General features: G+C 39.5%; 1 protein-coding gene across 3 annotated transcripts; it reads left to right on the top strand.

Moving 5' to 3' along the window:
* The first annotated feature begins 89 nt into the window (after window positions 1-89).
* Window positions 90-17,757, top strand: PRRG4 (proline rich and Gla domain 4). 3 transcript variants are annotated; one of them, XM_038563086.1, is made up of 6 exons: window positions 90-166; window positions 955-1,079; window positions 7,396-7,559; window positions 9,140-9,188; window positions 10,704-10,836; window positions 16,289-17,757. In XM_038563086.1, exons 2-6 carry the CDS (start codon window positions 977-979, stop codon window positions 16,515-16,517), a joined length of 678 nt encoding a protein of 225 aa, XP_038419014.1. In that variant the 5' UTR covers window positions 90-166; window positions 955-976; the 3' UTR covers window positions 16,518-17,757. The 3 variants fall into 3 exon arrangements, with proteins under 3 accessions (XP_038419014.1, XP_038419012.1, XP_038419013.1); XM_038563084.1 differs by lacking the exon at window positions 90-166 and adding an exon at window positions 260-407; XM_038563085.1 differs by lacking the exon at window positions 90-166 and adding an exon at window positions 488-645.
* Window positions 17,758-26,952: the final 9,195 nt, after the last annotated feature.

Here is a 26,952-nt window from a genome sequence, read left to right as displayed (position 1 = left end):
TCTTGGAGACATCCCAAGACCTGGCGGGTCACATTTTGGGAACCAAATGGTATCGATTGATTCTAAAGTCACCTCCCATTTCTTAGGACTCACGAAGCGTGTGTGTTCTCGGATGACTGTCCCGTTCACATCCCCAAACCGCCCTTGGAGAACCGCCTGACCTAAGGTAACCACTTAGGTAACCCCTGAGCCCAGTGAAACCCAGAGCGAAAAGCCCGAGGGTGCGCCGGGGGCCTCCTCCTCGCCCTGACCCCTGAAAATACCCCCCACCCCCCAACTCCCCAGCAACGCGGGGTGGAGAGAGTCCAAACCCTGCCTCTCCGCGCCGAGGCGGGGCCAGAACTGGCGGCGGGACCCGCCCGAGGCCCGGGGCGCGGGAAGCACCTGCCGCCCGCCGCGCGCCCCAGGTAGGCCGGGCCCCGGGGGAGGAGCGCGCCCAGGTGCTCGGCGGGGCCTGCGGGACCCGGGCTGAGTCTTCCGCGCGCGCCCTCGGGGGGCCCAGGCGCCCGTCCGCGGACCCCGGGCGCTTCCCCAGCAGCTCCCGGGACCGTCGCCGCCACTCGGGGGGCCCGGCGGCCGCAGGGACAACCCAACGCCGGGGCTCCGGCCCGGGAGCTGCTGCAGCATAGGCGCCCGGAGCCGCAGGTGCGGGGCCCGCGGCCGGTGGGGCGGGTTCCTGGGGCGGGGGGGGGGGGTCTGCCCCGGCCCCGCCGGATGGGAGGGCGGAGGGGGCCGCCCGCAGGTGCCCGCAGGTGCCCGCTCGGCCGGCGGCGGGGCCCGGGGCGCGGCTCTCGTGCCCAGGCGCTCCCGGGCTCTCCGGGCCGGGCCGGGCGACCGAAACCCGCGAGCCGGGGCGCAGCAAGCAGGTCGGTGACTCAGGCCGCTCCGGAACTCAGAGCGCTGAGCCAGGGGCTTTCTTGACCTTTTTTTTGTTGCTATTTTGTTTTGTTTTAGGTGGTTTGACAGTTACCAGACTATGTTTACCCTGCTGGTTCTGCTCAGCCAACTGCCCCCAGCTAGCTTCGCGTTTCCTCATTGCACAAGAAGTCCCAAGGAGTCCAGGCATGCGGGAGAAGAAGGTGAGCACGCCCGGCTCGGGTACCCGGCCCCCCCCCCCCCAACCTGGAAACCTGAGCCACCTGCGGCAGAAGTCCAACCAGAAAGTGTAGGCTCTGCAATCGCACGCCCCCCATCCATCACAGAAGCCTTGAGATACCTTTAGTTGAATTTGTGGTCTATTTGGCAATGCTGTGGTTATGTTAGGTACAATTTATACAAATCTATTGCTGTGAGTTACTTTTGATGAGCATGTATTTTAAGACCTGGTTTGTGGTTCACTGAATGGAAAACCCATTTCAACTTCTGAAAATCAGTGAGTGCCGTTTTTCTGGATGAGGCTGTGTGGGAATGATAATGATCATAATTACTTGTTTTTCCTGGAAAGATGGACAGGGAGTTCCAGGATCCAGTCTGGACTTGCTAGGAGACCCCCCCTCCCCCGCCCTTAAGTTACTTAACCCCTTTCTGCTTGAATTTCTTCCCCTATAGAAATGATGGGGGTGGGGAGTAGATTGATCCCCGAAGTCCTTTTGGACAACGAATTTTCTGGTTATTTGGATAAAGTCAGATGGTTATGGAAGATTAGGTTTGGGGCTTGCTAACCTAGAATTTCATACTTTGTGGGTTCCAAGTCATAAACAGACTGGTTCCTGCCTACATTAAAAGAAAAGTCTAACCTTAAAAAAAAAGTCTAACCCAGAAAATAGAACGAGAAAAGAAAAAAAAAAAAATTGGCTTTGGCTTCAGCATCCCTCTCCTTGCCTAGTCATTGTGCTTCTCTATCCCCACACATTCCTGTATCTTAATCCTTTTTATCAGATCTACTCTCAGCTCATTCTCACCTGGGAAGGATCTGTTACACTAATAGTCCTGGACAACTTATTAATGATTAATACAGCTTGGTGTATTAAACCTTACAGGAGGGTGTGCATATGTGTGTTTTAAGACAGACATCTTAACTCAAAGGAATAGGTATCTGAACCAAAGGAATCAAACCGTGATAGCAGAATTCTAGGCAGTGGGATAAGCTAGCTAATGAGAATAGGGAGAGATTTTAGAAGGAGATCCTTTGGGGCACCTGGTGGCTCAGTGGTTGAGCATCTGCCTTTGGTTTGGGTCGTGATCCCGGGGTCCGGGATCGAGTCCCGCATGGGGCTCCCCATGGGGAGCCTGCTTCTGTCTCTGCCTCTATCTCTGTATCTCTCATGAATAAATCAATAAAATCTTAAAAAAAAAAAAAAAGAAGGAGATCCTTCTGGTGACCTCCCAAATTACATCACACGTGTAAGTCCACTCATATATAAGATTGAAGGTCCATACTCAGTGGGACCAGATGCTGATCCCCAGAATGCTGGTGAGTGTATTCGTTCACATAATGTAGACAGAAAAGGCATTGATTCTCTCTGTCTCTTTTTTAAAGATTTTATTTATTTATTTGAGAGAGAAAGAGGGAGAAGCAGACTCCTTGCTGAGCAGGGAATCCAATGTGGGGCTGGATCCAAGGCCCGGAGATCATGACCTGAGCTAAGGCAAACACAGCTGACTGAGCCACCCAGGTGTGCCATAAAAGAGATTCTCAAGGACCTCACAAGCTATGGAAGGAATTCAGGGATCATACTTGAGTGCAGAAGGCTGGAAATATCTATGGGAAATGTAAATGAGGAATCCTATCTATTTTAAAAGCTGATTTGTTCAGTTTGTAATCTCTTTATTAATACATACTATGTGCAAGGCCCTAATCTAAATACTGGAGGTATAACAATGAAAGACTGTAATCCCTGCCCTGGAGGACCTCTTCATCCGATGAGGGGGTGAAGTGTAAAGAATTAATTTCCGTAAGCTCTGGGACGGAGGTAGAAATAGCTCAAGAACAGAGTAGCAGTAACTCTATTTCCAAAGAGTTGTATGGCACAGAAGCCCATAATAAGTGGAGATAAGAAAAGTAACTAGGAAAATAAGGGACCTTCAACTAAATTCTGATAAACCCCAAGGGTAGAGTTCAAGTGACTCAAAAGAAATTTATTTAGAAAATGTGGAGGGCCGCCTGGGTGGCTCAGTGGTCTGCCTTTGGCTCAGGTCATGATTCTGGGGTCCTGGGATCCAGTCCTGCATCAGGCTCCCCACAGGAAGCCTGCTTCTCCCTCTGCCTATGTCTCTGCCTCTCTCTGTGTGTCCCTCATGAATAAATAAATAAAACCTTAAAAAAAAAAAAAAGGAAATATGGAGGGTCAGGAAAAATGAAGAGAATGGAATATCTGGGTTGGTGGGTTTGAAATAGTGAAATGTGGGCAGCCCCAGTGGCGCAGCGGTTTAGCGCCGTCTGCAGCCCAGGGCGTGATCCTGGAGACCCGGGATCGAGTCCCACATCGGGCTCCCTGCATGGTGCCTGCTTCTCCCTCTGCCTCTCTCTCTAGCTGTGTCTCTATGAATAAAAAAAAAAAAAAAAAAGAAAAGAAAAGAAATAGTGAAATGTACAGACAGCCTCTTACGATGGCCTAAAATGGGAGAAATAGAAATGGGAGGAGAACCTGAGGCAAATGCTAAAGTACTAAGAACAGTGCATTCTCCAGCAGTGGCCAGGGGAGAAGTTCAGGATGCTCCAGGACAAGGAGGTTTGCCTTTTTGGATAACAAACAAATTACTTAGGATCCCAGTAGCAAAGGACAGTATAGAAATAAAGAGATAATCTAAGATCAAAAGGGAGACCGGCAAAAGTTTAACAAAGCACCGAAGATCTAACGTCAACCACTGACTGAATCAGAACCTTCACACTCAGGCAAGTGGCAAACAGCAGCCCCTGGAGGGCACATTTAATTCAGGAGTGAAGACTTTTACTGGCATAATTATTTCAGGAACAGTAAAAATGATGATGATTCTCTCTTTGAGAGTAGTTGAAAGTTGAAAGTAGTTCTATTGGACAGAGTATTTTTATAACTCAAATAACCTATTTGAAGGGAAGACCAACAATGAGAAATTTGGCACTGCTTTCTTAGCCGATAAAATGTAAAGATCTTGCGTAACTGAGACGTAGCAAAACAGAAACAGATTTCTAATTCTCCATTCTGAAATTAGATTTCACATAGTAAGTATAGCTAAGTGGGGCAGGCCATGAGTTACTTCAGCACTAGTTTAGTATTTTAAACCTACAACAAGGGATCCCTGGGTGGCTCAGCGGTTTAGTGACTGCCTTTGGCCTGGGGCGCGATCCTGGAGTTCCAGGATCGAGTCCCATGTTGGGCTCCTGGCATGGAGCCTGCTTCTCCTTCTTCCTGTATTGTGTCTCTGCCTCTCTCTCTCTCTCTCTCATAAATAAATAACTAAGAAAAAAAGAAAACCTACAACAGGGCGCCTGGGTGGCTCAGTAGTTGAGCATCTGCTTTTGGCTTAGGTCGTGATCCCGGGGTCCTGGGATCAAGTCCCGCATCAGGGAGCCTGCCTCTCCCTCTGCCTGTGTCTCTGCCTCTCTCTCTCTGTGTCTCTCATGAATAAATAAATAAATAATCTAAAAACAAATAAAAATAAACCTACAACAAACTAATACCAGACTCTACCTATGAATTGCTCTAACCAGTAGAATTTAGGTCCAAGAGTTTCTTCCCAATGTAGAAAAGTTGAGTTCATTCATTCATTCAGTAAATAGTTTTTTGAGCACCTCGTATGTGTCAGGCACCACATGCCGTCTTTAATGGAACTTTTTCTTCCAGTAAGGGGAACAGAGTGGTGACAAGTGGTAACATGGGTGGAACACCAGATGCTGGCAAGTGTGATGGAGAAAAACCAAGTATAGTAGGGGACAGGGAGTGCCAGAGGTGGGTCGGGGCTGGGGGGATGAGGTTTTAAGGTAACATTGAACAAAAGAACTAAAGAAGGTGAAAAAGCAAACCGAAAGAAGAAAGTTCTATTCAGGGGAAACGGCAAATACAAAGGCGGGAGAGAACCAGGTGCGTTGGAAGCCAGTGTAGCTAGAACACCGTGTTAAGAACAGAGTATAGGGGAGCAAGGTGACCGCTTAGAGGGCCATTATGAGAATCCCAATGATAATGGTGACTTGGGAATTTTTTCATTTTGTCTCCATTTGGTGGTAGCATAAAATCTACATGACAAGGGAGAAGAAAGAATAGAAAGATTTTATCACACTGGTTCATTGCACTGTTCTTAAAACAGCTATCACCAGTGATCGAATTCTAGCTTCCCCCTTGATTCAAATAGCTCATATATGTTATTTATAACATAGAAATGTATATGCTGGGGTAGTGGAGGCTGATGGAAATATAATGTAAACCTCGTAAATAGTTTTAAAATTTCTAACAGCCACATTAAAAAAGTAAAAAGAGGGGCACTTGGGTGATGCAGTTCGTTGAGCATCTGACTCTTGGTTTCAGCTCAGGTCTTGATTTCAGGACATGGCATCAAGCCCCACATCCGGCTCACCCTCAGCATAGAGTCTGCTTGAGACTATCTCTCCCTCTCTCTCTGCCCTACCCCCTGTGCTCTCTCTCTCTCTCTCTTTCTCTCAAAATAAATAATTTTTTAAAAAAGGTAAAAAGAATTGATAAAATTATATATATACTATTTAATATTTAATATTAATAACCATATTTAATCTAACCCATTATATCCAAAATATCATTTCCAAATATAAGCAATACATTGAGATAATCTTTTTATTAAATCTTTCAAATCAGTGTATATTTTACATTTATAGCACATCTCAATTCAAACTAGCCATTGTTCAAGTGCTCAATAGCCATATGAGCCTAGTGGCTACTGTTTTGAACAAAACAGCTCTATGAGATTCAGACCTGTTTGGAAAGGTGATTGACTAGTGGAAAAAAATATCTTGGACAAGATGTGACTGTTCTCAAGGGGCTAAGTATAAATGGCCAACCTGAGGTCATTCCCAAATCAGAATTAGTCTTCCAGGCCATGCTCTCTCATCAGTCCTGAGCTGTCTTTCAGTTGCCTACTTTAATATATTCTTCCTTTATAGTACGGGTTAGCAGTGTGAAATACCAAATTCTTTTAAGCATTTGTTGTAGTTTTCAGAGCTTCTGAATTCCAGTCTCGGTAATGTGACCTGGAACAAGATTTCTTAAGCATTCTTTGTGTGCAACTAGAATGAGTTTAAAGTTTGTGGGTTTTGAAAATACTGCCATGGTGGGATATTTTGGTTTTGCGTTAACCTGTGTGTAACTCTATCGTGTTTACTATTTATGCTCCTGGAAAAGGTAGAGGGTGTCTTATAAAACATTGTAGACACCTATTCAGGGGATGAGTAGAGAAGGAGAGTTATTTCTTTAGGAGGGGCTGAATGTCTCTTAATTAACCTTATAATTACCTTATAATTTTGCGAACTTAGAAGTTTAAAATTTTAGAAATTTTTAGGATAAACTTGCTCTAAAATTTTTAACATAAATGTATTAATTAACAATTTTAAAACATAAGGAGATCTTAGTAATTGTTTATTTTCTAATTTTACAAATGAGGAAATGGCAACACAGAGATGTTAGTGATTTATCACAGATGAACAACTGAGAGCTAAGTCAAATCACAACCAAGGATCTCTGTCTTCTCTTAGTCTAATACTCTGTCCATTACACCAGACTGATTTTTCTCAGTCAAGATAATAGAGAGCCAACCCTTTATTATTATTATTTTTTTAGATTTTCTTTTTTTATTTGAGGGAAAGAAAGAGCAGAGCATGAGGAGCGCCAGAGGGAGAAGCAGACTACCTGCTGAGCAGGGAGCCCAGTATAGGGCTTGATCCCAGGACCCCAGGCTCATGACCTGAGCCAAAGGCAGACACTTAACTGACTGAGCCACCCAGGTGCCCCAAGAGCCAACGCTTTGAAGTAGAAGAGTCTAGGGAAAAGTGATATTTAAATAATTTTCATTTATGCTAATAATTTTGGACATAACCAGGACAAGTATTTTATGGACTTATGCTAATATTTGTATTTCATATTTAGCAGACATTGCTTTTACTGATGACATTTCTTTTTTTTTTTTTTTTTTTTTTTTTTTACTGATGACATTTCTTATCATCGGAATTTAAAATCATACAAGGGCACCTGGGTGGCTCAGTCAGTTAAGCAGCTGCCTTCGGCTCAGGTCCTGATCTCAGGGTCCTGGCTCCCTGCTCAGCAAGGAGTCTGCTTCTCCCTCTGCTTGTGCTCTTTTTCTCTCTCTCAATTAAATAAAATCTTTTTTAAAAGAATTTAAAAGCATACAAAAAAGTTTGGTATAATTTTACATCAATTTTACATTCACTTTTTCCATAATTAAAACAGAAGTGTTCTCTATTTTATCAGCCTTTGAAACCTGTTTCTTTATTAGTCTTCACAGCAAAAGAAGAAGCAAACCTTTTCATACATAGACACCTGCTATATAATAGATTTGATTTGGAGCTCTTCACGCCCGGTGACCTAGAAAGAGAGTGCGAAGAAGAACTTTGCAATTATGAAGAAGCCAGAGAGATTTTTGTGGATGAAGATAAAACGGTAATTTGGTTGACAATGTCAACTGGCTGGAAATTTATTAAACCATACTTAAGAAAATGGCACTTTCAGTCATCAGAGATTTTATGCTTTAAATAAAATCGAGATTTTATACCTGTTATCCCTTTCCACTTCCTTAAAATGCTTATTAACCTATTTATACTTGGCTTTATACTTAATTAAATGGACTTAGAGTAGTTAGCAGATTATCGATTGTGTCGTGATTTTGTGTGTGTGATGTTAATTGTATTTAAGAACAATCAAGTACTGGAGCGAATTAAATTTTAGGATATTATTTGAGTTAGTCCTCGAGTCAAGCTTCAATCATTCTAGACTGAGTGCAATTTTTCCTACCAGTGACTTTATCTTTTCTGACTACTGTACTTATTCTCAATCTACTATGTGCCAAGTGCTCTGCCAGAGACTGAAGATACAAATTATCTAGTCTCTGCATCCAGGAGTTTATTGTTTGATATATCTGTGTAATTGCAGGGAGAAATTTTTAGAAGTTCTCCTTTGAAATGTAATTAAATCCTGTCTACCAATCTTGAGACAGTACAAAACAAACGAACAGCACAGTTCCTATTATAGTCTAGCATATTCTTAGAGAATGTTAAGTGACCCAACTTCTTTACTTTTGTAAATTAAATTAGCAGAGCTCCTTTTTTCTCTTCCTTAGGTGTTCCACTTTACTCTTTGGTCAATAAGAACAGGGAACTCTAGGTATCCTTCACATGCGGGTATTAATGGGGCTTAGCTTTTTTTTCTCCCCAAATTGTGCCCAGCCTCTCATTCCCTGCTGACAGCTGCCACATTGGCTAGAGAAGGAAAACAAAGTCTAGATTTGTAGTTGTGCCTGTTGAAATCTTATCCTGTTTTTTGCAAACCCTTTTTATAATTGTATTGTAGTTCCTTCCCATCTGCTTCATTCTCTCAAGTAACACTGAACTTGAAGAGTCTTAGGGATGTCTTTTCCCCAGATCAATCCCTTTCAATAAAATCTCCTAGCAAACCGAGGGCCCACTTTGCGTAGAAAAATTCAGGCTCCTTTTCAAACTTGGTAATGGGTCTACTGCTTCCGCACCTTCGGTGCTGTCACTGACTCTCTAATGCAAGAGTCTCGTCTGATACCTGAGCAGATACCCTGAGCAGGTGAAGAGAATGGCAGAGTACAGTAGCAGAGAGCTGGAGCTGGCAACAATCCCCTGACCAGTTCCTGAGAAACAGTGATGGGTGGTAATGCTTTAATTAGAGTGAGTCAAGTCCTCCAGCTTGAATAAACTAGTATACTACCTGTGGCACATGCCAAGAATTTACCATCCCAGTCCGGGTCATTGGGATCAAATGATGATAAAACAGTGAAATAGGGATGCCTGGGTGGCTCAATGGTTGAACATCTGCCTTTGGCTCAGGAAGTGATCCCAGAGTCCTGGGATCAAGTCCCGCATTGGGCTCCCCACAGGGAGCCTGCTTCTCCCTCTACCTGTGTCTCTGCCTCTGTGTCTCTCATGGATAAATAAATAAAATCTTTCAAAACAAAACAAAACAATGAAATAAACTTGGAAAATGTACCTTTCTCTTAGATGGCATTCTGGCAGAAATATTCCATCAAAGGACCAACCACAAAATCAGGTAAGGCAAGAATTGATGAAATTGAATGTTTTTCCCGCCCTCTCTCTATTATAATACATTTTAGTTTTATTATTTGAGTTTGGCTATTGCTCAACATATGTGCCTTGTAAATCCAGGGATGATTTCTCAATTATACACTGGGCTATCTAAGACAGAGGAAGCCACATTCATCTTTATACACTGAAAATCAAGTTTGGTGAGATACTAGGGAAATGAGATAATAGGCTTAAAGGTGTTTTAAACAACTCAGCTAAGTCAAGACTTGCACAGAATAAAAGTAGGACTCCTTTAGTTCCAAGTAGTAAGCTATTTTAATTTTTTTTTTACCATTACAAGTAAATGGAATACTTCTGCTACTAAGTAAATGAAGAGTGTTAGAATTAGATAAGTTCTATAGAGGGGAGATCCTTTATATTATCTGTATTATCATCTCTAGCTGCTTTTTCAGTCAGGTCTTTTTTGCCAGCTCTTCCTTCATTCCCCTCAGATACAGCCCCAGCTAGAGGAGACTTTATCATCTTGCTATGCTAGTGTTGCTTAGTATGTTTATCTGTGTGTTTAATACCAAATGTGCCTAGTTGAACAAAGAATATGTATAGTCTTTTTTTTTTTTTTTTTTTTTTAGTATCTCTACACCCAACATGGGGCTCAAACTCATGATCCTGAGGTCAGAATTGTGTGCCTTTCTGACTAAGCCAACCAGGACCCCAGAATATGTTTAGTCTTGAATGCTATCCATTTAATATGACCTATTTACAGTAAATAAAATTATAACCAAGGCTTTTAGAAAGTGTTATTTACAAATTTTGGCTGCTAGCAGAAAGACTTTGTAAAGAAATCAATATTAGGGGATCCCTGGGTGGCTCAGCAGTTTGGTGCCTGACTTTGGCCCAGGGTGCAATCCTGGAGTCGCAGGATCGAGTCCCACGTCGGGCTCCCGGCATGGAGCCTGCTTCTCCCTCCTCCTGTGTCTCTGTCTCAGTCTCTCTCTCTCTCTATGTCTATCATAAAATAAATAAATCTTTTTTAAAAAATCAATATTATTAGATTCTTAATAGTATGCTTAGATCAAGTGTTAAATTTATTGAAATCAGAGGCATCGAGGTGGCTCAGTTAGTTGAGCGTCTGCCTTTGGCTTAGGTCATGATCCTGGGATTCTGGGATCAACCCCCACGTCAGGTTCCTGCTTAGTGGGGAGTCTCCTCCCTCTGCGCCTCTCCCAGTTCCTGTATTCCTTCTCTCTCAAATAAAATAAATAAAATATTTAAATAGGGATCCCTGGGTGGTGCAGCGGTTTGGCGCCTGCCTTTGGCCCAGGGCATGATCCTGGAGACCCGGGATCGAGTCCCACATCGGGCTCCCTGCATGGAGCCTGCTTCTCCCTCTGCCTGTGTCTCTGCCTCTCTCTCTCTCTCTCTGTGTGTGACAAAAATCTTTAAATAAATAAATCTATTGAAATCATAGGAAGTGCTTTTCAGTTGATATAGCTACGTTATTTTGTTGATTTCTCTTAAGATGCCAACAGAGAGAAAATTGATGTCATGGGCCTTCTGACTGGATTAATTGCTGCTGGAGTATTTTTGGTTATTTTTGGATTACTTGGTTACTATCTTTGTATCACCAAGTGTAACAGGCAACAATATCCCAGGTAAGTACCAAGTAAAAATATTTATTTTACTATTGTACATTCTATATTGTTATATTTAAATGGATAAAAATGGCTGCCTATTTTTAAAAATAAACATTTTATTTTGAAATAATTTTGGATATACAGGAAGGTGCAAAGATCACACAAAGAGTTCCCATCCTTCACCCATTTTCTCTCCTTGTTAATATCTCATATATCATAGTACATTCGTTAAACAAACCAACTAACACTGGCACGTTACTTCTTTTTTTTTTTTTTTTTTTTTTTTTTGGTACGTTACTATTAACTAAACTCCAGACCTTATTAAGATTTCACCAATTTTGCCATTTGTGTCTTTCTTCTGCTCCAGGACCCACTTAAGATACCACATGGCATTTAGTTGTCATTGTCTCTCCAGGCTCTGCCGGTCTGTGACATTTGTTTGATTGCCCGATTTCACACATAAACAACAAAATGATGCAATTCCTAAAATCCTTCAAAAGAATACAAGAGGATTCACAAGCGTCAGCTTGATTTTTCAATACTCCTTTCTAAGCAGAGAGTAGATGCCAGTGTCCCTACTTTGTTTCCAGAGGCAGAAAGTCCCATCATTTACTGAGTCACAGTCTTAGCAGATCCAGCCATGTAGCTACCCAAATAGAAACAATGTAACTGGCTTTTAAATTCAACTATTTTGGGATCCCTGGGTGGCTCAGTGGTTTAGCGCCTGCCTTTGGCCCAGGGCATGATCCTGGAGTCCTGGGATGGAGTTCCACATTGGACTTCCTGCATGGGGCCTGCTTCTCCCTTTGCCTATGTCTCTGCCTCTCTCTCTGTGTTTTTCATGAATGAATGAATAAATAAAATCTTTAAAAAAAGGCAGTTTTAAATAAAATAAAATAAAATAAAATAAAATAAAATAAATTCAGCCATTTTTATTGGTACTTTAGATAAAAATGAATGAAATAAAATGGTTGCCACTTAAAGATAATAGCACATTAATAAAGCTTGATTAGGATTCATAAAAGCCATATTATTTGGACAATAGAACCTCAACATCCTCATTAAAATAAAAAGTTATTCTCTATTATCTCTATTATCTTCTCAGTAAGTACAGATGAGTAAGTGTATAAGTAACCTTATTCAAAAAAAGTGCCAGGTGCTAAACAGTATTCGAAATTGATGCTTACATATCTCTATTCACACTTTCAAATCAATCATGAGAAAAGCTCATGATGGTGACCAAGTGACAAAAGGATTATGGAAACAGTGGTGATGATTGCATAACATTGTGAATATAATTAATACCACTGAGTCATATACTTAAAAATAGTTAAAATGGTAAATTTTATGTTATATGTATTTTACCACTACAAAATTTTTCTTTATTGTAAATTGAGAGTTTAGGGCAACAGATGTGGAATTAGGATTCATCTATTGGAGGATAAAACTAAATCCATGGGTACCATGAAGCCATGAGAGTAGGCAAGTTCTCTGAGGGTGATGTAAGGACAGATGGAAAAGGACAGAGCATTAAAGGGTACCCACAGCAAGGTGCAGAAAGAAGACATGCCAGAAAGAGGGCAGAGGACAGGGGCAACATAAATTGTAATTCTATACCCAAGCTAGAATTCCTGAACAGCTTCCTGAGGCATTAACATGACCTGTGGGCATAGACAAAGGAGTTTGTCAGAGACCTCTGTAAATCCTGCAAAAATCTGAGAAATGATGGGGATCCCTGGGTGGCTCAGCGGTTTGGCACCTGCCTTCGGTCCAGGCATGATCCTAAAGTCCCGGGATCGAGTCCCACATCGGGCTCCCTGCATGGAGCCTGCTTCTGTCTCTGCCTCTCTCTGTGTGCCTATCATGAATAAATAAATAAAATATTTTTTAAAAAATCTGAGAAATGAGAGAAAGTAAGGAAGAACTTGCTTAATTTTTCATAAGCCACCATCTTTTAAGCTGAGACACTTTTATTAACTTCCCTTATTGAAAAAAATAAAAAATAAAAAAAAACTTCCCTTATTGAACAGATAGGAAATGAGCAAGGTCTTTCTATTTTTCTAGGACTTTTTTTTTTTCTAGGACTTTTGACTAAAATTTTATTCAGTGTGGCTTTCTCTATAAGTAGGGGAGGAAGTCCTGGAAACTCCCAAACTAATGAAAATCTAGGCAAAATTTGTCTTTGGAGACTCTTCTTGCCTTTTATCTTTCTTTTCCTCCCCATTTATAATGTCTTCCCAAAAAAGTTCATGTATACTCTCATGTTTAAGAATTGTACTCAAGCGACACCTGGTTGGCTCAGTGGTTGAGCATCTGCCTTTGGCTCAGGTCATGATCCTGGGGTCCTAGGATCGAGTCCTACATCAGGCTCCCTGCAGGGAGCCTGCTTCTCCCTCTGCTTGTGTCTCTGCCTCTCTCTGTGTGTCTCTCATTAATAAATTAATAAAATCTTAAATAAATAATAATTGTGCTCAAGGTCTGTGATAGCACAGCCATTATTCAGTGTCCTCCTGCATGGCATTTTCTTCTCTCTTCTCTTCATTTTTCTGCATTTTTCTACTTTTCTGCACCACTACATCTCCTTACCTTAGGCCTTTTTTGTCTGAAAACTTCTAGCTTCTTCCCTGCTGAAGGTTAGAAGCAGAATTCAAAGGTACAGGGAGCAAAATAGTTTTATTAGATATATTTTCTGTGTATGTTACTGTAAAATTTTAAAACTCTGGATATCTCTTATTTTATTCTAAAATTTTTTTTAGAATTATTATTAATTATTTATTTTGGAGAGAGAATGAGAGCAGGGGGAGGGGTAGAATTATTTATTATTATTTATTATCTATATTTATATTTATTATTTATTATTATTAAATATCAATTATTTGTTATTAATTATTAATTATTCATTATTAATAATTATTATTAATTATTTATTTTGGAGAGAGAATGAGAGCAGGGGGAGGGGTAGAAGGAGAGAGAGAATGAGAGCAGGGGGAGGGGTAGAATTATTTATTATTATTTATTATCTATATTTATATTTATTATTTATTATTATTAAATATCAATTATTTGTTATTAATTATTAATTATTCATTATTAATAATTATTATTAATTATTTATTTTGGAGAGAGAATGAGAGCAGGGGGAGGGGTAGAAGGAGAGGGAAAGAGAGAATCCTAAGCAGACTCCAGGCTGAGTGCAGAGCCTACCTGTGGAGTTGATCTCACAATCTCAATATCATGACCTGAGCTGAAGCCTACAGTGGGCTGCTTCACCTCCTGAGCCACCCAGGCATCCCTGAATATCTCTTATTTTAAAAGCAAGATTAAAAAATAATAATAATAATAATAAAATATAAATAAAAGCAAGATTAGTGATACTTACTTAATGTCAGTACAGTATAATACTGTACAGATCACAGATCATTTTTACATCCATCATCTAACTTTGATCCTCAGAGCAACCCTTTGATTTTAGGGAACATTGAACACTAGGTTTGTAAGACATTCTCTTATTTTGGGATTAACTTTTAAACAAATACTAGAGTACTTTTCATCTATTATCCCAAGAAATTCTTCTAGCAGAGTTATTTGTCCACTTTCTATATATTTTGCAAGTCTGAAAATGGGGGAAGTGTGACGAAATATTTGAGAAAGAAAAGAGTAAAAAATAAGATCATTTTCTGTCTCATTCCTCTGTCAAAACAAGCCAAGAAATGGGAAACAATCTTTTCATTTCTTGGTTCCTATATTTTATGGAAGAAAATAGGCATAGTATGATGTTAGTTTATTTGAGTTGTTTTTGGTGCCTACTTTCTGATATCAATCATTTAAGATGTATGTAAGAAATCACCATGTAGATTATTTAATAACTTTAATGCAATTATAATATTGTTTCTGTATCTGAAATTTAGAAGTCAACACGGAAAAGTTTATTTGTTCAAATAAAACATCTGTCTCTCCTGTTCTCTATAAACAAACAAACAGAACTTTTCATCATAAACTAATGAACGTGGCAAGTGACTAGCCTACCAGAAACCCGCTCCAGATTTCTGACAGAGGAGGAATTGTGTTGAGCCCTCTAAGTAAACTTGTGATGGATGCTCTTCATCACCCCTCAGCTATTGAAGGGCTGACTGTCCAGTTCCTAGATTTACACAGATCTTCTTCACTTCTCTCTGCAGTCATCCTCTTTCCTTTCCTCCAGTTTCATATCTCATGATTGCCTCCAAGGAAAAGGTGTACTAAGGTGCAAAGTGATTGCCTTAGTTTGGAAAAGTTTACAGTATTTTGAGTCTGCCTGTCTCTTGTCAGGAAGAATATTGTAAATATTGACGAGAAGTTGGAGATTACTTATGAATTTTAATTACCTTATTAGCCATAGTTCTAGGAGCTTAATTTATACATAAGTGCTTCATAGACAGCCAACTTTAGAGTCCAAACATATCAATTTACTAATGTTTAAATTATAATTCATAATTCAATAATGAGAAGGGAAAACACAGGCTCAAAACACCAGACCCAATGTTGCATTTCGATTTTCATTGGCTAATATAGCTGACAGAGTTTTGTGAAAACGGTGGAACTTAAACTAGGCCATATATTTTTTTAATTATTGGCCTTAGGTCAATGGAGTGGTGAAAAGCCAATAATCTGAGAAAGCAAACAACAGCAGTGAAAGCACAGAGGCAGGACACAGAATTCCTTGCACATATAGAGAAGTGTAGGGAGGCTACCTTGCAAGAGCAGAGAGCTGTGAAAAATATGGAGAGGCCAGAATAAGGGAGGCTTTTAAAAGGAGTTATGGGAGTTGACTTAGTGGAAAGTAGGCTGCAGGTTAGACTTTTGCAGAGACGAGGGACATGATAGAGGTGCTATTTAGGAGAGAAGGCCCAGGCAGCAGGACTGCAGGGGAAACAGAGACGAGAGACACACCTCAATATCATGACCTGAGCTGAAGCCTACAGCTTCGTGATTATCTCTGTGACATCAGTCTCCTTGGCTTGGAGTAATGCTACCTTTTGACAAGAAAGGATTTGGTTTCACACCATATTTTGAGAAAGTTCTCATTCAGAAGTGGGAGAAAAAGGGAATTAGCATGTTCTGAGTCTTTGTCATAGTGTTCCAGACACTGCTTAGGTACTTGACATACAACATCTTTCTGCTACACACAAAACAACTCTGTTGAGGTAGCTATTATTGACCTCATTTTACTGTGAAGGAAACAAATAACTTGCCTTTGGCCACACTGCTATGAAACAAGAAGATCCAGTTTCATATCCATGTCTGACCCCCAAGCTCTTGACCTTTCCACCATACCAAGACTTTTTCAGAGTCTATGGGTAAAATAAAAATGATGTTATATTAATAAACTGGGTTCAACTTTTATCAAAAGTCAGTTGGGTTTTTTTTTAATATTGCCATTTTAGCCTAAAAATGCTGCCTTTCTAGACCTAAATGCTGTGTCTCCATTTAGTTCTTCAGCTACCTATGTAAGAAGGCACACTCCCTCCATCATTTTCAGAAGACCTGAGGAGGCTGCCTTGAATCCATCACCACTTTCAGTGGAGGACACGGGATTACCCTCCTATGAACAGGCAATGGCACTCACCAGAAAACACAATGTTTCCCCGCCACCACCATACCCTGGGCCAGCAAAAGAGTTTAGAGTGTTTAAAAAGTCTATGTCACTCCCATCTCACTAGGCCCACCATGGTGGTATGGGAGATTCATGTTATTTGAATGGTTCATTTTTCCATGAACCACAGAGACATGTCATTTCAGCCATTTATGACAAACTGCAAGGAGTGAAGAAAGAATAAGCACCACAGCAGTTCTGTTGGTATGTATCTTGGATCTGAACTTGATCATTATCAGCTTGATAAGAAACTTTACCCTTGCAGTAAAGAAGAGACCACTTTTTTGTTTATTTTAATGGTGCAGAAAATCTGTGTTACAGATGCCATAGCTAGAACTGGTGAACTATCTTTTGTACAAATAAAGGTTGCAGATTTCTCGTGTTGAATATAAAAAAAGAATTTCTGATCATCAGATTATCCAAGGTCAGGATAGTGGACCCACTCTTTATTTCTTTTTGATTGGAAATACTTCACAAAATTGGACACTTCAATATAAACTGGTGGCCTTAATATAATCACTTGGTTTTACATTTTAAATTATTGCATAGCATTCACCACATTTTGTAGGTTTTAGTTGTTAACAATTACTATCACTCATGTTTTGTTATGGAGTGGAGTAAGTAATTTTTAAAAATCACTTGATGCAGAGTTAGGTCTTCAGAAGGTACAGAGTTGCAATGGCAAGGATTTGCAAGGGTTGTTATACTATCAAATACATAGTCTTCAAATCTAGGAGTGACTAGAACTTGATAAAGTTGCCCATGCTACTGATGAGTAGACACATCCTTTGTCATTGCTAAATTATCTATATATAACTACATGTAATTCTTTATCTTGAAACTCTGTTGATGTTTATAAATAATAGTTCAAGAACCTAGAAAAAATTAGTTTACTTTTCTGCTATTAAAATAATACTAACTAAAGTTATCAGCAACACAAAACACCATAAGTAATAATTTGAACGTATACTTTGTCTCTTCTTCTAATTGTATATATGACCAGTCCTCCTTAACAATGTAATAGAATATAAGCTATAAACCTCTGGAGTGAGTATGTTTGCACACATTTATGTGAATGGGTGTGGATGTGGATGTGGATTTGTTTTCTCTTTGCAGGAACTCAAGAAATAACATATGCCTGAGAAATAAGAGAAAATTCTGTTCTTTTTGTTTTGATAGGCATTATATTTTCCTATTATTTAAGACCGTTTGTAAAATTGTATTTTCTTTTATAATTTTTACGGAAGTGAGACTAAAACCCACACGTATTTGGTAATTCTTTCCAATTAAATGTTTAGAAAGCATAATCATTACATGTGTGTTTCTGTCTCTTAAGACAACATGATCTTAAGGCAGATGTAAGCAAGACCTTACTCATTAGACTGCCAAACACTTTATCCTTCTAGATTTTGGGGTCTCTTCAGCTGCTCGTCACAAAGAAATTATCTAGCAACATTTAGATATAATTAGGGAAAGTGGTCTTTTAATTTTATTATTTTATTTTTTTAAAGATTTTTTAAACATGAGGCTTGAACTCACAACCCGGGATCAAGAGTCACACATTCCACTGACTGAGCCAGCCAGGCACCCCAGCAAAGCCACCTATAGGACCTATAAAAATTTTACCACTATGGGGCTGGCTCAGTAGGTAGCGTATACAACTCTTGATCTTGAGGCCATGAGTTCAAGTCCCACTTTGGGTGTAGAGATTACTTTAAAAAAAATTTACCATTAGTCATACCTTGATTTTACATAAGGACTATTTTCTCATAGAACTTTGCACTTTGCCCTTATTTTCATTCTCTCCAAAAGGTCAGAGGCAAACCCTACTTTGTTCACTTTGTAGCAATCAAACTAAGGCATAGAAGGATAATTTGCCCTAAATCTAACATATTGGTGAGAGCTAGGTTTAGAAGGAGCAAACACGAGCACCTGGGTGGCTCAGTGCTTGAGCATCTGCCTTCAGCTCAGGTCGTGATCCCAGGGTCCTGGGATCGAGTCCTTCATCAGGCTCCCCGTAGGGAGCCTGCTTCTCCCTCTGCCCATGTCTCTGCCTTTCTCTGTGCGTCTCTCATGGATTAAAAAAAAAAAAAGGAGCAAACACACCTTTCTTTTCTTTTCTTTCTTTCTTTTTTTTTTTTTTTTTTTGGTGGTTTTATAAAAGCACAGGGACAGGACCTATGGCAGTAAGAGCTGCCCAGACACACCTTTCTAAGCCCATCTCTTACCCACAGAATTATGCTAATTCAAATTATAAAGAACAAGGATCTTATTACTTAATTCTAGCTCTGTATGAGAAAGTTATGTCCATCTAACATACGTACATAAATATATATAGGTTCATATATTACATATATGTATATGTATTCTCACACACATGTATTTCTTAAGATAAATAGAAATATAAGACAGGAGCACCTGGCCAGCTCAGTTGGAGGAATATACGACTCGATCTCGGGGTCATAAATTCAAGCCCACATTGGGTGTACAGATTACCTAAATAAACTTTTTTTAAAAAAGGAAAAAAAGAAATATAAGACAGAATGTATCTCTTATTGAATAATTATTTGAAATATTCCTTGAACTTGTTTACTACCACTGACTCATAAGAATCTAATTGCAAAGCTCACTTCAGAACTGTGACTACCCCTTTCTCCCAGCAATAGCCTAGATTTGTTATATGCCATCATTTAGTGTAAAACTGTTGCTTTCACTCGAATTTTTCTAGAATTCATCATTAAGATTGTGAAATCACTGATATTTGTAAAACATCCAATGCTGAGATCATAATACTTTATACAAAGGAAAATGTGATACAGGATTACACTAAAATATATTTTTTAAGATTTTATTTATTTATTCATAAGAGATGCAGAGAGAGAGGCAGAGACATAGGCAGAGGGAGAAGCAGGCTCCATGCAGGAAGCCTGATGGGATTACACCAAAATAAGCTGCTACACAGCAAAGGAAACCATCAACAAAATGAAAAGACAACCTACTGAAAGGGAAATGTTTGCAAATGATATAACCAATAAGGAGTCAATATCCAAAATATGTAAACAGCTTACACAATGCAATACTGAACAATCGAATTTAAAAATGGGCAGAGGAGTTGAATAGACATTTTCCCAAAGGCCATCCAGATGGCCAACAGACACATGAAAAGATGCTCAGTATCACTAATCATCAGGGAAATGCAAGTCAAAACACAATAAGATACCACCTTATATTTGTCATAATGACTAGTATCAGAAAGATAATAAATAAAAAGTGTTAGCAAGGATGTAGAGTAATTGGAACCTTGTCCACTGTTGATGGGGAATGTAAATTAGTGCAGCTACTGTGGAAGAGAGTATGGAGATTCCTCAAAAAATTAAAAATAGAAAAGCCAGATGATCCAGTAATTCCACTACTATTTACCCAAAGAGAAGGAAAACACTAATTAAAAAAATACATGCACCCCTGTATTTATTGCAGCATTATTTTTAATAGCCAAGACATAGAAGCAATGTAAGTGTCCACTGACAGATGGATAAAGAAGACGTGGCATATATATAACGGAATATCACTCATCCATAGAAAAGAATGAGATCTTGCCATTTTTGACAATATGGATGGACCTACAAAGTATTATGCTTAGTGAAATAAGTGAGACAGAGAAAGACAAAGACCATAAGATTTTACTGACAGGCAGGGACGCAGGGGTCGCTCAGTGGTTGGGTGTTTGCCTTTGGCTCAGGACCTCATCCTGGATTCCTGGGATTGAGTCCCATATCGGGCTCCTGCATGGAGCCTGCTTCTCCTCCCTCTGCCTGTATCTCTGCCTCTCTTTCTGTGTCTCTCATAAATAAATGAGTAAAATCTTAAAAAAAAAAAAAAAAAAAGATTTTACTTATAAGCAGAATCTAAAAAAAAGGCTCTTAAATGCAGAAAACAAATTGATGGTTACCAGAGGGGAGGTGGGTGGGGGGTATGGGTGAAATAAATAAAAAGATTCAAATGGATAAACTTTTAGTTATAAAACAAGTCACAGGATGAAAAGTACAAAAAAGGAAATACAGTTAATAATACATAGTAACGTTCTTTGGTGACAGATGCACTGAGTAATATACAGAATTGTTTAATCAATATGTTATACACTTGAAAATAATATAACACTCTATGCTAATTTCATACCTGGTAAATGCTTATAATGACTGAAAGGAAAATATCTTAATATAAAATTATTGGGATCCCTGGGTGGCGCAGCGGTTTGGCACCTGCCTTTGGCCCAGGGCATGATCCTGGAGACCCGGGATCGAGTCCCACGTCGGGCTCCCAGTGCATGGAGCCTGCTTCTCCCTCTGCCTGTGTCTCTGCCTCTCTCTCTATCTCTGTATGTGACTATCATAAATAATAAATAAAAATTAAAAAAATATATATATATATAAAATTATTGACATACATTTCAGTCTCATTCACCATTTTATATTCCTATTGTACTTTTGGTAATGTATTTTCTTTGTTTGATCTGTTTTGTTTATGCTTCTTCCCCAAGCAACTGATTAGTGTTTAACCATTAAATCTATTTTGACATAAACTTGTATTTAATTAGATTGTTACAGTCCCTCCATTACAATCAGGAAGGAATAGAATATGGGTATAGATAGGGAATCAAACTAGGAAAAAAGACAAATACATATTTATAAGGATATACCTTATATAATTCTACACAGAATGTTCTCTTTTTCAAAATGAAAAAAATCAAAGCATAAACTGTGTCAAAGTTTTGCATCTGTTAATAATGTGCCCTCTGAGTGAGTATAGAGTTGGGTAAAAATTCTTGGAACCATTAAAAACTAGAACAACAGTGTCTCTGTATCTTCAGTTTCTCCCTGACCTGTAAAATTCTAACCAATTTTTTCTACTTCTCAGATAACTTATGTGTGTGTATACTTTTTCATTATGTAGAAGAAAATTTTTTGATTAAAAAAATTTTGTTAGTGCTACTCAAAAATTCAATTTCATATTATTCAAATTGGTTTTGTTCTATTTGAATGTGAATTACATTTTTATTAGTTGTTAATTTGCTTTGAAATACTATGTATAGCATTTATTCTCTTAGAGGAGTGTCTGGAATTTCTGTAATTTTTTAAAACTAGAGTCTTTTGTAGATATGCCTATGTGGGATTTAAGAACATATATGACATATATTGATGCCTTCAATCTTCTGTACTGTGTGTTGCCTCTGACTTTTTTTGTTGTTTAAAAATGTTTACCTAACAGTTTAAGAATTTAAGGCAATCCAATACAAATATGCCAATATTTTCACTATCTGGAAAAAGCAACCTTTTTTTTTTGAATGCACATTTTTCCAACACCCTTGATTAAATTTTGGTTTAATGGATTTCCTATTACAGGCACTTTTATACATATGAATAAACTTTATACTAAATAACTATCTGTTGCTTGTTTCAATTAAACATTCTTCCTACATAATGACATATAATTATATGAATTAAATGCAAACAGTGCATTGCATGTTTTCAAAACAATGTTCACAGCATGGTGTTGCTGAGTATATCTTCTATTTAAGTGGGACTAGCTTTCTATTTATTTATTTTTTAAAAATATTTATTTATTTATTCATGATAGACATAGAGTGAGAGAGAGAGATGGAGACACAGGCAGAGGGAGAAGCAGGCTCCCTGCAGGGAGCCTGACATGGGACTCGATCCAGGCAGGGTCTCCAGGATCACACCCCCGGCTGCAGGCTGCGCTAAACCGCTGCGCCACAGGGGCTGCCCTAGCTTTCTATTTAAACAATTTAGTTGCACTCATGAAAGTGCTATTTTCTTTTTTTTTTTTTTTAACATTTTTATTTATTTATGACAGTCACAGAGAGAGAGAGAGGCAGGGACATAGGCAGAGGGAGAAGCAGGCTCCATGCACCGAGAGCCCGACGTGGGATTCGATCCCGGGTCTCCAGGATCGCGCCCTGGGCCAAAGGCAGGCGCCAAACCGCTGCGCCACCCAGGGATCCCAAAAGTGCTATTTTCTTTAACACAATTTTAATATTTAATATATTGTTCAGGGATCCCCGGGTGGCTCAGCGGTTTAGTGCCACCTTCAGCCCAGGGCGTGATCCTGGAGACCCTGAATCGAGTCCCACATGGGGCTCTCTGCAGGGAGCCTGCTTCTCCCTCTGCCTGTGTCTCTGCCTCTCTCTCTCTCTCTCTCGCATGAATAAATAAATAAAATCTTTAAAAAATAATAATAATATATTGTTCAAAGCAAATTTATAACATATTACTCTTTAAGACCGAATTTATTTCTGTGTCCTATATCTATACATAATTTAAAATCAGAAGAAAATAGAGTGATGTTATACTAAATTATAGGAATAATAGTACTTCCAGCTTAAGAGAGACACATTAAGTAATACTAAGTATTGGGGCATCTGGCTGGCTCAGTTGGTAGAGCATCCCACTCTTGATCTCAAGGTCGTGAGCTGAAGCCCCACTTTAGGTGTAGAGGTTAGTTAAAAATAAAATCTTTTTTAAAAAAAGTAATACTGGGGCAGCCAGGGTGGCTCGGCGGTTTAGCGCCCCCAAGGCCTGATCCTGGAGACCCAGGATCGAGTCCCACGTGGGGCTCCCTGCATGGAGACTGCTTCTCCCTCTGCCTGTGTCTCTGCTTCTCTCTTTCTCTCTGTGTGTCTCTGATGAATAAATAAATAAAATCTTAAAAAAAAAAGTAATACTAAGTATCACATGCATAAATAAACTCTGTTTTTTTTTTTAAGACTTATTTATTTATTCATGAGAAAGAGAGAGAGAGAAAGAGAGAGAGAGGAAGAGACACAGGCAGAGGGAGAAGCAGGCTCCATGCAGGGAGCCCGACGTGGAACTCGATCCCAGGACTCCAGGATCATACCCTGGGCCAAAGGCAGGCGCCAAACCACTGAGCCACCCAGGGATCCCCTGTTTTTGTTTTTGTTTTTTTAAGATTTTATTTATTCATTCATGAGAGACACAGAGAGGAGAGAGGCAGAGGCACAGACAGAGGGAGAAGCAGGCCCCTTGCAGGGAGTCCAATGCGGAACTCGGATCCCCGGACCCGGGATCACACCCTGAGCCAAAAGCAGATGCTCAAATTGCTGACCCCCCAGGCATCCCTAAACTACGGTTATTATTAAATATTACTTCATGCTAAACATTTAAACCACCTTAATTTGTTTAATTAAATTGAGTTTTACACAAATGTTAATATTTATACTCCTTAAAATTACTTTAATCAGAGGAATGAGAAGACAAGCTATTTACTAGGAGAAAATACTTGCAAAAGACACATCTGGGGGCTCCTGAGGGGCTCAGTCAGTTAAGGGTCTGCCTTCAGCTCTGATCATAATCCCAGGGTCCCTGAATTGAGTCCCACATTGGCCTCCCTGTTCAGAAGGTACCCTGCTTCTCCCTCTACCCCCTCCCCTGCTCCTGATCTCTATCTCTCCATGCTCTTTCTCTCCCCCAAAATAAATAAAACCTTAAAAAAAACCTCACACATCTGATAAAGGACTGTTGTCCAGGGGCCTCTGGGTGGCTCAGTCAGTTAAGTGTCTGACTCTTGATTTTGGCTCAAGTCATGATCTCAAAGTCATGGGATCAAGCCCCTCCTCAGGCTCCATGCTCAGAGCGGAGTCTGCTTGTCTTTCTCCCTCTACTCCTCCCTCCCCTTTCTCTCTCTCATATAAACAAACAAATAAATTCTTTAAAAAAAAAAAGATATTGTCCAAATTACACGAAGAATTCTCAAAATTCAACAACAAGAAAACTGACAGATTTCAAAAATGCGCAAAAGACCTGAACAGACACCTCACCAAAGAAGATGTATGGATGACCAGTAAGGAGGTCAACATCATATGTCATCAGAGAATTGCAAATGAAATTAACAGTTACCACTACACATCTATTAAAATGGTCAAAATGTATAACAAACACCAAATGTTGTCGTGGATGTAGAGCAGCAGGAACTCTCATTTATTGCTGGTTGAAGTACAAAATAGTACACTTTCTGGGCAGCCCTGGTGGCACAGCGGTTTAGCACCACCTGCAGCCCGGGGTGTGATCCTGGAGTCTCAGGATCGAGTCCCACGTCAGGCTTCCTGCATGGAGCCTGCTTCTCCCTCTGCCTGTGTCTCTCTCAATAAATAAATAAATCTTTAAATAATAATAATAATAATAATAATAATAATAAATAGTCCCACCAGTTTTCTATCATGGTGCTCTTCCCTGGCCCACACACACACACAAAAAAGGTACACTTTCAGGGGTGCCTGGATGGCTCAGTTGGTTAAGCGTCTGCCTCTGGCTCAGGTCATGACCCCGGTGTCCCAGGATTGACCCCCACATTGGGCTCTCTGCTCAGCAGGCAGCCTGCTTCTCCCTCTCGCTCTGCCTGCCACTTCCCCTGCTTGTGCTCTGTCAAATAAATAAAGAAAATCTTAAAAAAAAAAAAAAAGGTACACTTTCAATGATAGTGTGGCATTTTCTTACAAAACTAAATATTTTTACCATTTGATCCAGCAATCATGCTCCTTGGTATTTACCCAAATGAGTTGAAAATCTATATCCACACAAAAGCCTGCACATAGATGTTTATAGTAGCTTTACTTATAATTGCCAAAACTTGGAAGCAACAAAGATGTCCTTCAGTGGGTGAAGAAACCATGGTACATTAAGATAATAGAATATTATTCAATGCTTAAAAAAAAAAAAAAAAGAGCTATCAAGCCATAAAAAGACATGATGGAACCTCACCTGCATGTTACTAAGTGAAAGAAGCCAATCTGAAAAGTCTATATACTGTACGATTCCAATTATAAGGCATTCTGGAAAGGCAAAACTATGGGAATAGTAAAAAGATCAGTGGTTGTCAGGGATGGGGGGGTGATTATTTGTAGCAGAGAGGATTTTTTAAGACAGTGAAATTACTCTATATGATACTATAATGGTGAATACATTTCATTACATGTTTGTCCAAATCCATAAATTGCACAACACCGAGAGTGAGCTGTAATGTAAACTATGGACTTTGGATGATAATGATGTGTCCATGTAGGTTCATCTATTAAAACAAACGTACTACTGTGGTATGGGATGTTGATAGTGGGGGATGTCATTCGTGGGAGGAGGACAAAGGGTATTGGGAACTCTCTCTACTTTCCAATCAATTTCGCTCTGAACCTAAATCTACTCTAAAAAGTAAAGTTTATTAATAGAAAGAAGTGATTTTAAGACAAAAAGTTTTCTTAGGGCCAATTACAAGATTTTTTTTCAATTACAAGATTTTAAAAAAATATTTATATGCCATTGAAGATTAAGAAAAAAAGAATGAATTGGTTTAGTAATTTATTTGTGTAATTTTACTAGGGAAAGTCTATAAGTGAAATTTCAAGGGGTTTTATATATATATAAATATATTATATATATTAATATATATTAATATATATTATATATTATATAATATATAATTATATAATATAATATATAATATATATATTATATAATATATATATATAGAGGAAGAACCTGTCTTACAGTTCAGTGAATATGTTTCCAACATCAATTTGGAGAAGACAGAGAACTCTGGGGACTAAATTCATAAAGATTTAGGAGGTAGGGTTGAATAGAGACACCCTGACAAAGTTAGTGCAGTATTATCTAGAATCCACTGCTGACTCTAAGTATATTTTTCTCACTCAGGACCTGGAAGAAATGATGAAAGAGTCACTGTTAAATTGGTTAGGAGGCAGGTCTGAAAGATTGAAGCCTGGGAGCGCCTGGGTGGCTCAGTCCATTAAGTATCTGACTTTGGCTGAAATCAGGATCCTAGGATCCTGGGAAAGAGCTCTGTGTTGGGCTCCCTGTTCAACGGGGAGGCTGCTTCTCCCTTTCCCTCTGTCCCTCCTCCGCTCATGTACTCTCATGCTCTCTCCCTCTTTCTCAAATAAATAAATGCAATCTTTAAAAGCTAGAAACCTGAACTCTAGTAGAAAGTCACAGAAACTTGGGGTGCCTGGCTGGCTTAGTCAGTAGAGCATGTGACGCTGGATCTTGAGGTCGTGAGTTCAAGCCCCATGTTGGGTGCAGAGTTTACTTAAAAAAAAAAAAAAAGAAAGAGAAAGGGAAAAGAAAGTCACAAAAACTTGATTCAAACTGGCCTACAAAACTGAGAAGTCTCACACTGGAAATTCTCAGGGACTTGATACCTCAAGTTCTTCCAAACTGGGCTTGTTTGTGTTAACACTTTCCTATTGCACACAGGCTTTCTCCATGTCGAGGGAGGGGGGTACAGCCACAGGCTTACACCATACTTGCTTAGTGACCGCAGAGGAGACAGTTTTTTCTGACCCAAAGCCAACATATTAAAACCAATATTCAAGGGGATCCCTGGGTGGCTCAGCAGTTTAGCACCTGCCTTCTGCCCGGAGTGATCCTGGAGTCCCGGGATCGAGTCCCAGGATC

Source organism: Canis lupus, chromosome 18 (genome assembly GCF_011100685.1).
Source record: "Canis lupus familiaris isolate Mischka breed German Shepherd chromosome 18, alternate assembly UU_Cfam_GSD_1.0, whole genome shotgun sequence".
NCBI lineage: Eukaryota > Metazoa > Chordata > Mammalia > Carnivora > Canidae > Canis > Canis lupus.
Note: the sequence above shows the minus strand (reverse complement) of the source record. Positions and strands in the feature narration are given on the sequence as shown.